Genomic DNA, 9,544 nt, shown 5'->3' on the forward strand with positions numbered 1-9,544 from the left:
CCTGACACATTTACATAAAACTACGATAAATTGAAACATTTGTGAAGGGCTATTTTCATAATGAACATTATTCACTAGTATCACATCCTCCTTAGTCAGTGAGTTTCTTTTAGAGTGCAAGAGCGCCCCCTGCTGTTCAGGCTGAAAATAACAAGTCAGACGCTACTTTCTACTTGAAGCCCATTTCCGTTTCCGTATAAACACTACATCGTGGAGCTCAGTCTGTTCTTTCTAAACTCGGAACCGTCTGCAGCATGAACGAGCAGACTTGTCTGCCTGCTGTGCGATTCTATTGCACCGCCGGGAATGGTATGCAGTATTTTCTCCTGCGAGAGGTGAAGGCTAAACTTGCGCCTGAAGATGTGAGTAACGTTAGAGAACGTTAGGGCGTAGCCTGCTGACATTGGCCGGGTTTCCCAATAAAGAACCTTCTTAAGAAACCCTTCTTAAGCAACCCTTTGCATGGGAGTTAAGAAGTACTTTGGATTTAAGTGTTTCTTAACTCGTTCGGGAAACCCAGCCATTCACATTGGTTGTATAGGCCTACCTACTGCACGAATGATAGGATGCACACAGCACACAGCCTCTCTCCAAATATAGCTATATCTGGGGATCTGAACAAACAATAATAAACAGATAACTGAATGAAGTATTGAAACGTCAGTAAATGTCAAGTCATTATTCAGGAGCAGTTTCTGTCTCAGTCCAGGCTGGTTAAGTCCCCCTGGAGTGCTATAGTAGCTAGTATCTGGCTGTGTTTTCAGGTTGACCACATCCCTGGGAAAGTGTTCTTCACCTGCTCTGTTGGGGTAAAGCGAGTCAGAGAGCTGAAGGCTGCCGAGAGACTCTTCCTGCTTCTGAGACGAGATGCGCCTCTCTCTGCCAGCAGTACAGGTAGGCCAGCTACAGGTATAGACCAGCTACAGGTAGACCAGCTACAGATATAGACCAGCTACAGGTATAGACCAGCTACAGGTATAGGCCAGCTACAGGTATAGACCAGCTACAGGTAGGCCAGCTACAGGTATAGACCAGCTACAGGTATAGGCCAGCTACAGGTATAGGCCAGCTACATGTATAGACCAGCTACAGGTATAGACCAGCTACATGTATAGACCAGCTACAGGTATAGGCCAGCTACAGGTATAGGCCAGCTACAGGTATAGACCAGCTACAGATATAGGCCAGCTACAGGTATAGACCAGCTACAGGTTTAGGTCAGCTACAGGTATAGACCAGCTACAGGTATAGGCCACCAGCTACAGGTATAGGCCAGCTACAGGTATAGACCAGCTACAGGTAGGCCAGCTACAGGTATAGACCAGCTACAGGTATAGACCAGCTACAGGTATAGGCCAGCTACAGGTATAGGCCAGCTACAGGTAGACCAGCTACAGGTATAGACCAGCTACATGTATAGACCAGCTACAGGTATAGACCAGCTACAGGTATAGACCAGCTAAAGGTATAGGCCAGCTACAGGTATAGACCATACAGGTATAGACCAGCTACAGGTAGGTCAGCTACAGGTATAGACCAGCTACAGGTATAGGCCAGCTACAGATATAGACCATCTACAGGTATAGGCCAGCTACAGGTAGGCCAGCTGGCATATCATGTGACCAATCCAGAAGCGTTATTCTGAATATTAATGACTGAATTCTGACTGTATATCAGCAATCAAGCGGTTTTTTTTTACTTGTGCTTTTATGGGGCTCTATTGTTGTTGTGGTTGTCAGCCTCTCAGATCCAGACCGCGCTGTTAGGAGATGGGAGGGACTGGAGCAGCGCAGCGGAGACATGGAGGAACCTGCAGGGGGAGCTGACGAGCCGCAGCGGGAGGAAGAGGAGGAGGGAGGAAGATGAGGAGGAGAGTGGTAGGAAGACTACTATAGATGGGCCAATTAGAACACAGAGACTGTTACCAGATGGAGGGACCAGGAAGTTGGGGTTGTGTGAAGATCCCACGTTGTCCTCCTTGGGACACAATGACAGGAACTGTAGTAGAGAAAGCAACGTTGCAGAGGACACGTTTAAAGGAGACCCTGTTGAAGGGGACACATTTGGGGGCGACCGCGGCAGGACTTCAGGAAGGGTCACTCAGGACAGGTCTGGCGCTCTGACCTCTGATCCTGTGACCTATGACCCTGTGACCTTCAGGGTGAGCTGCAGGTGCAGTGGGGTCCTCTCTCGACACTTCACCACCCAGGTAGGCTATGTAAAGGGGAGGAGACTGTATGTAGTCTTGGTGCGACGCTGGGATGCTCACATTGATTCGACTTCCCCTTCCCCTAACCCGGGTCCGTATCCTTTTCCTACCCCGATCCTACCCCTGACCCTGCCTCTATCTGGGCCCAGGCACATTTATGCACACACAGACATACACCAATGTTTGCCATGTCTCTCCTATGATGTGATTAGCATCTCTTACTCTGAAAATGTAATTTAATGTTATTTATTGCTCTATAAATGTTCTTAGCCAGTAGACAAACATACTCCAGGAGCTTGCTCGATCGCCTCGTTAAGAGGGGTCAGGGAAGAATTTTTACAGCTCACTTATCTGGCCCCCGGGTGATTACTGTTTTTTTGCTTCCCTCTGGAATATGTAGAGAGTGGGTCGTTTGCCCACCTCCCTTGTTCTCTGTAAAGCGCATTGTGTTGCCTCTGGGTATGAAATGCGCTATACAAATAAAGCTTTGATTGATTGATTGATTGATTGACTAGCGCCGAACTGCAGAACGGGGGGCTGACCGCTTGGTCCGATGCCATGTCCTGGCTGGTGTCTGGGTATCGGAGGGTCACGTTTCCGTCTCTCTTGGAGTCTAGGACCTCAGCAGGATTATAGGGACGGGCTTGAGCAGACTGCTGGGCTGGAGGGTCGACCTGAAGAAGCCCGAGCTGGAGGTACTGTAACAAGAACCTTGCACCTCACCTGCTCCGGCCTAACACGTCAACTAGCATGTTTAAGTCACGTTTGTTATAAGGATATCACAACGTTAATCGTGTGTTGTGAGTGAATAACGTACGCGCGGTGCTACCTGACGACGGGTCATTATTCTATAGATGTCATTACATAACCTGCAGTGTCGTCATCTGTCCCACAGGTGAACGTGTATCTCAGCGATGACCACTGCGTGCTCGGCATTCCACTTCTCAGGTCTGGGATAGCGTCCGAACCATAGTGATCAGTGTCTCTGATCTGTGTGCGTCTAGTCAACCCTTTTCCTCTTACGTTCCCCAGTCTTCCGCTAGCCAACCGTAGCTACATCCAGACCACCGGGCTGAGGTCCACTATAGCCTGGGCCATGGGCTCCCTGGCTAACATCCAGGTAGGGTCGGGTCATTTTATGTCCCTGGGTTTAAGAAAATATCTTCCTGTGTCTCTCTTTCCTTTTGGGATGTGACAGTGTCATCGTGTATGTCATTCACTCCGAGTCTGACTGATGTTCCTCTCCCACCCCGCCCCAACACACACACACACACACACACACACACACACACCAGCCAGGCTCCAGAGTGTTAGATCCTATGTGTGGAGTGGGGACCATCCTACTGGAGGCAGCACAGGAACACCAGGTAGGACTCCCGAGGAGACGAGCCGGCTATCATCTCAGACACTGTCCTGCCCACTACATGTTCTCATGTACTGTGGATCTTCTACCGTGTCTCTCTCTCTCTCTCTCTCTCTCCATCCCTCTCTCCTTCCTTCCAGGAGGCCAGTTTCCTGGGCGTGGACATCGATGAGAGGCAGCTGGCGAGAGCCAGAGGGAACGTAGAGTTTGCTGAGCTCACACACCGTATCCAGCTGCTGCAGGCTTCTGCTATGGGTAAAACCTCCAGCCTTAAACCCACATGTCAACCCCTAACCTGATTAAACGGAAGACATTGAGTAGCGTGTATCTGAGCGATGACCACTGCGTGCTCGGCGTTCCACTTCTCAGGTCTGGGATAGCAGGAACCGCAGTGATCAGTGTCTCTGATCTGTGTCATCATGTGAACGTCATTTCTGCACTATGATCACGATCCCCTGCTGTAATAAGTGTTTGACCTCCGACCTCTGCAGAGCTCCCTGTGCCCTCCTGCAGCGTGGATGCGGTGGTGTGCGACCTGCCCTTCGGGAAGAAGTTCGGCACCAAGTCTGACATGGCCGCCAACCTGCCCGGCCTCCTCGCGGAGATGGAGAGGTAACCCCTACCCTAGATACGCTAGCGCCGTTCCCCTCCAGGCCACCGTACCAGAGGAGTCTACAGCATGTTCTCCGTCATCCGTTCTTAGGGTTCTCCGTGTGGGAGGAACCGTGGTTCTGCTGCTCAGCCCTCAGTTGTCCTCCGTACTGAAGAGACTGACCGCCCCGGGGTCCGGACCCCCTCCTACCCCAGGAGAGGAGGGTCCGGCTGGGCTGGACGGCCCGCTGTCCAGTCCTCCCTCCGGGCCTCTGACCTCCCTGCGGTCCAGAGCCAGCCACAGGGTCAGCCTGGGGGTCATAGACGGACTCATCCACCAGTACGTCAAGATACAGCCCGCAAGCACACTCAATGGACCCGGGTGCTAACATACACTCTCTCTCACACACACATACACACACACACACACACACACGAGACAATACCACTTGAAAACTCTGACGGACTGGATCTAAGGCCCTGCAACAAACGGATGTGCCAATACAACATGACGCAGAATGCATAAAACAATGTTACAGATCAAACTTGAATTTATATTGTCATTTTTTCCACTGACATTGCAAACACCAGGTATTGCTTCAAAACTCAGCTTCAATCACTCATCCCAATATCATCCGCTGTCAACAGCCGTCAAGTCTATAGACAGATTACGACATAATACACAGCTACAGTACAGATACACTCATGTTAGGGCTACTGGGATTAGGTGATATCCGTTGATGGAACAGAGAAAACACAGTCAGTATCCAGGAGGGTGTGAGGATGGATGAGGGGCTTGTGTCCACTGATAACAGCTACTTAACCCGGGACGATCATGACCTTCCCCCTGTGGTCAGTGTGTGTGTGTGTGTGTGTGTGTGTGTGTGTGTGTGTGTGTGTGTGTGTGTGTGTGTGTGTATCAGGCGGGTGTGTCGGGGTCTCCCTTGCCCCTCCTCCCTCTGCCCCCTGCGAGGATGGGGTAGGCGGTGGCCAGGCAGCCGGCCGCCTCCGTCAAACCCAGGCTGAGCCAGGCGCAGAAGCTGGACCAGCCGTAGCCACGCCCTACGTCTTCGGGCAGGCCGTAGATGAAGGGCGGGGCCCTGGCCAGCTCGTAGGACACGCCGGCCGCGTAGGTGCACAGGGAGATGGTGCAGAAGATCCCTGGGGGAGGAGAAGACGGGAGGGAGAGAGAAGATGGGGGAGAGAGAGAAGATGGGAGGGAGGGAGAAGACGGGAGGGAGAGAGAAGATGGGAGGGAGGGAGAAGACGGGAGGGAGAGAGAAGACGGGAGGGAGAGAGAAGACGGGAGGGAGGGAGAGAGAAGACGGGAGGGAGGGAGAGAGAAGACGGGAGGGAGAGAGAAGAAGGGAGGGAGAGAGAAGACGGGACGGAGAGAGAAGACGGGAGGGAGAGAGAAGATGGGAGGGAGGGAGAAGACGGGAGGGAGAGAGAGAGAAGACGGGAGGGAGAGAGAGAGAAGACGGGAGGGAGAGAGAGAGAAGACGGGAGGGAGAGAGAAGACGGGAGGGAGAGAGAAGACGGGAGGGAGAGAGAGAGAAGACGGGAGGGAGAGAGAGAAGATGGGAGGGAGAGAAGACGGGAGGGAGAGAGAAGACGGGAGGGAGAGAGAAGACGGGAGGGAGAGAGAAGACGGGAGGGAGAGAGAAGATGGGAGAGAGAGAGAAGACGGGAGGGAGAGAAAGAAGACGGGAGGGAGAGAGAGAAGACGGGAGGGAGAGAGAAGACGGGAGAGAGAGAGAAGATGGGAGGGAGAGAGAAGACGGGAGGGAGAGAGAAGACGGGAGGGAGAGAGAGAAGATGGGAGGGAGAGAGAAGACGGGAGAGAGAGAGAAGACGGGAGGGAGAGAGAGAAGATGGGAGGGAGAGAGAAGATGGGAGGGAGAGAGAAGACGGGTGGGAGAGAGAGGGAAGACGAGAGGGAGAGAGAAGACGGGAGGGAGAGAGAAGACAGAAGGGAGGGAGAGAGAAGACGGGAGGGAGAGAGAAGACGGGAGGGAGAGAGAAGAGAGAAGACGGGAGGGAGAGAAGACGGGAGGGAGAGAGAAGAGAGAAGACGGGAGGGAGAGAGAGAAGACAGGAGGGAGAGAGAAGACAGGAGGGAGAGAAGATGGGAGGGAGAGAGAAGAGATAAGACGGGAGAGAGAGAGAAGACAGGAGGGAGAGAGAAGACAGGAGGGAGAGAAGATGGGAGGGAGAGAGAAGACGGGAGGGAGAGAGAAGACGGGAGGGAGAGAGAGAAGACAGGAGGGAGAGAGAAGATGGGGTAGCGCTCATATCAAGGAGGGCTCTGAGATATCGGCCGTGTTCGCCTTGCGAAGCGCCTATTTGGAATCAAGTGGAGGGAAGAACTTGAGGCTCAGATGAGAGGGTCTATGTGTGTGCGTGTGTGTCTGTGCGTGTGCGTGTGTGTGTGTGTGTGTGTGTGTTTTGCCGCCTGTACCCGCCATGAGCAGAAGCAGTCCAGAGACGTGCTGGGTGAGGCCGCGCTCCCAAACGAAGCTGACGGACGCCACGATGCAGCCACACAGCGTGACGCCCACCGCCATGCCCAGGAACCCCGCCGTGATCCTCCGCAGGTCTGGGAGGAGGGAGGGAGGAGGAGGAGGAGGGAGGGAGGAGGAGGAGGAGGGAGGGAGGAGAAGGAGGAGGGAGGGAGGAGGGAGGGAGGAGATGGAGGAGAAGGAGGAGGGAGGGAGGAGATGGAGGAGGGAGGGAGGAGGGAGGGAGGAGATGGAGGAGGGAGGAGAAGGAGATGGAGGAGGGAGGGAGGACATGGAGGAGGGAGGAGAAGGAGGAGGGAGGGAGGAGATGGAGGAGGGAGGAGAAGGAGATGGAGGAGGGAGGGAGGACATGGAGGAGGGAGGAGATGGAGGAGGGAGGGAGGAGATGGAGGAGGGAGGAGAAGGAGGGAGGGAGGAGAAGGAGGAGGGAGGTAAGAGAAGGAGGAGGGAGGGAGAAGATAGAGGAGGGAGGGAGGAGATGGAGGAGGGAGGGAGGAGAAGCAGGAGGGAGGAGAAGAAGGAGGAGGGAGGGAGGGAGGAGGAGAAGGAGGAGGGAGGGAGGAGATGGAGGGAGGGAGGAGAAGGAGGAGGGAGGGAGGAGATGGAGGGAGGGAGGAGATGGAGGAGGGAGGGAGGGAGGAGAAGGAGGAGGGAGGGAGGAGATGGAGGAGGGAGGGAGGAGAAGGAGGAGGGAGAGTAGAGAGCAGTTAGTCTTCCCTCCAACATGGAGACTATTTGCACTCACATGGATTAAGCCTAGTCCTGGACTAAATTGAATTTTCAATGGGGACTGTCTGTACAACCAGCCCTATGGGTGCGTCCCATTAGTCCAGAAATAAGTACCGCCTCCACTCGATCACGACCGACTCATTCACTCCGTGGATATGAATATGCAAACGGGCCTGGAATTTCGTCTTAGGGGCGAGGCTATTTGGCCTTCGTTGTCACTCAATGTTTTAGGGCACAAAGGCCAGTGGCTGAAATAACAGGACAAGACAAAGAATTGATGCACCTCGTATCTCTCCATGCAACTCTTACCCCCTCTCTCCCTCCTTCTCTCTCTCTACCTCTCTCTCTCTCCTCTCTCTCTCTGCCTCCCTCTCTCTCCCTCTCTCTGTCTCCCTCTCTCTGTCTCCCTCTCTCTTTGCCTCTCTCTCTCTCTGCCTTTCTCTCTCCTTCGCTCTCTCTCTGCCTCTCCTTCTCTCTCTCTCTCCTTTGCTCTCTCTGCCTCTCTCCTCTCTCTCTCCTTCGCTCTCTCTCTGCCTCTCCCTCTCTCTCCCTCTCTCTCTCTCTCTCTCCCTCGCTCTCTCTCTGCCTCTCTCCTTCTCTCTCTCTCTCTGGATGAGGAAGTCCAGAGGTGTGGGCGTTCTTACGGAGGAGGTGCCACTCGTCCTGCTGGATGATCCTGGTCAGGTTCAGAGGGATGTTACGCAGACGCACTGCCTGGGAGAAGTGGTACTTGATGGTGGTGCAGCGTTGAACTATACCTGCACACACACACACACACACACACACACACACACACATTTTATGTTAACGTCTGGGGTAGGGGAGGTTATCCTGTAGCTCTTATAGTCAGAACCAGTAGTAGTTCTACTGTCACAGTCTGAAGGTCAGTTTCCCCAGACAAAGATAAAATCAAAGACCAAAAGCTCCTTCACAGGAACTACTGAAAGTACTGGATGTGTGTGTCCAGGATACCTACTCTTTTTCCTGCATTCTGTTCAAAGTCTTATCGCTTTGTTGATGCCGACTAGTATATAATTTATGAAAGGACATGTTGAATTCAGTCCGACTTCATAATAAGGCTAATCAGCTAATTACTGATAATAAGGCTAATGTCTGACTGCAGAAGGTAGTTCTGATACTAGCCACACGGTGGCGCACTTTGTTATGATATTGTGTACAAAACTGGCGAGAGAAATGGTTGCTTATAATTCAGCCACTCTTATAGCAGAGATTGTTGTAAATGTATCTGTGTGGTATCTTAAATATTACTTGCAATCTTTCCAAGGGTCTTGTCACAGCGCTCAAACCCGATGACCATATGAGCCTGTGCCTCGTGCATCATATGGAGCATTCATCTTTCTGTCATGTTCTTTCCTCATGTAAATTGCATGGGGGTAGAATGTGCGCAAGAGCGTGCGTGGATTGGTCGATGTCTCTGGGGTCAAGTATGTTATCATAACATGTCAGTTTCATTTCACGAGTCATATGTAGGCTATGCGTCCACGCATTCAACAAGAATTATGGTTTATGTAAGTGTGGGGTTTGCTTTGGATACGAGATGTGGACATTTCTATTTAGATTTTTTCAATAAAGCATATATGCTACTATATAAATAATGCAAAGAATAAAGTGTTTATCCGTTTTTGTTTTTGTTTACATAACATGCAATGCGCACCTGCCCTCTCAGCATGCGGTGCCAGCGATCGTATCTCTTACCCTTGGCAATAAGGTTATCGATGTCCCGGTCCTGTCCCAAATAGTAACACTTCCTCCAGAGCCCTGAGTACGTAGAGAAGAGGGGGCGCCCGCATTCCGTTTCCAAAATACCCATTCCTAAAATTGACCTCCAGTTTTCCAAAAGTTCCTCTTTGCTCCCAACGTGGATTGCTCGGAGCAGCGCCTGGTTCCGTTGCGGGTTACTGCTGTCCATCAACGGGAGATGATATATGGGCATCAACCGGTTCTTCTGGCCGTTAGAGTCCGGCCCATACCGGTCGCAGTTCTGCCGGTGCCGTGTGGTGTCAGTCTCATACCAGTGATCAGTGAGAATGGCGATGATCAGAAGTGACAGGGACGCGATGCTCATGGACAAACTGACCACTGTCACCAACGTCTGTTTCTCCATCATGC

At 52.4% G+C, this 9,544-nt stretch overlaps 2 protein-coding genes across 2 annotated transcripts; one reads left to right on the forward strand and one right to left on the reverse strand.

The window, feature by feature from the left end:
- Positions 1-234: 234 nt before the first annotated feature.
- Positions 235-4,694, forward strand: thumpd2 (THUMP domain containing 2). Its single transcript, XM_084449444.1, has 10 exons — positions 235-362; positions 765-894; positions 1,740-2,209; positions 2,827-2,904; positions 3,105-3,157; positions 3,242-3,329; positions 3,505-3,576; positions 3,713-3,827; positions 4,064-4,184; positions 4,276-4,694. The coding sequence occupies exons 1-10, from the start codon at positions 255-257 to the stop codon at positions 4,550-4,552; spliced, it is 1,512 nt and encodes a 503-aa protein (XP_084305570.1). The 5' UTR covers positions 235-254; the 3' UTR covers positions 4,553-4,694.
- A 9-nt stretch (positions 4,695-4,703) lies between these two features.
- LOC311318200 (transmembrane protein 178A-like) lies at positions 4,704-9,544 on the reverse strand. The gene is made up of 4 exons (XM_084449456.1): positions 9,131-9,544; positions 8,059-8,172; positions 6,625-6,762; positions 4,704-5,324 (listed from the first exon to the last, which is right to left on the reverse strand). The coding sequence occupies exons 1-4, from the start codon at positions 9,540-9,542 to the stop codon at positions 5,083-5,085; spliced, it is 906 nt and encodes a 301-aa protein (XP_084305582.1). The 5' UTR covers positions 9,543-9,544; the 3' UTR covers positions 4,704-5,082.

This window comes from Borostomias antarcticus, assembly GCF_949987555.1.
Source record: "Borostomias antarcticus genome assembly, chromosome: 2".
In the NCBI taxonomy this organism is placed as follows: Eukaryota; Metazoa; Chordata; class Actinopteri; order Stomiiformes; family Stomiidae; genus Borostomias; species Borostomias antarcticus.

What these genes read in the sequence shown, in the direction of transcription:
- thumpd2 (XM_084449444.1), top strand. Translation starts at nt 255, where the DNA reads ATGAACGAGCAGACTTGTCTGCCTGCTGTGCGATTCTATTGCACCGCC. An exon ending in CTCGGCATTCCACTTCTCAG is followed by an intron (nt 3,158 to 3,241) that starts GTCTGGGATAGC and finishes TACGTTCCCCAG; the next exon opens with TCTTCCGCTAGCCAACCGTA. An exon ending in GCTCCCTGGCTAACATCCAG is followed by an intron (nt 3,330 to 3,504) that starts GTAGGGTCGGGT and finishes CACACACACCAG; the next exon opens with CCAGGCTCCAGAGTGTTAGA.
- LOC311318200 (XM_084449456.1), bottom strand. Translation starts at nt 9,542, where the DNA reads ATGATGGAGAAACAGACGTTGGTGACAGTGGTCAGTTTGTCCATGAGC. An exon ending in CGATAACCTTATTGCCAAGG is followed by an intron (nt 8,173 to 9,130) that starts GTAAGAGATACG and finishes GTGTGTGTGCAG; the next exon opens with GTATAGTTCAACGCTGCACC. An exon ending in ACTGCTTCTGCTCATGGCGG is followed by an intron (nt 5,325 to 6,624) that starts GTACAGGCGGCA and finishes CTCCTCCCCCAG; the next exon opens with GGATCTTCTGCACCATCTCC.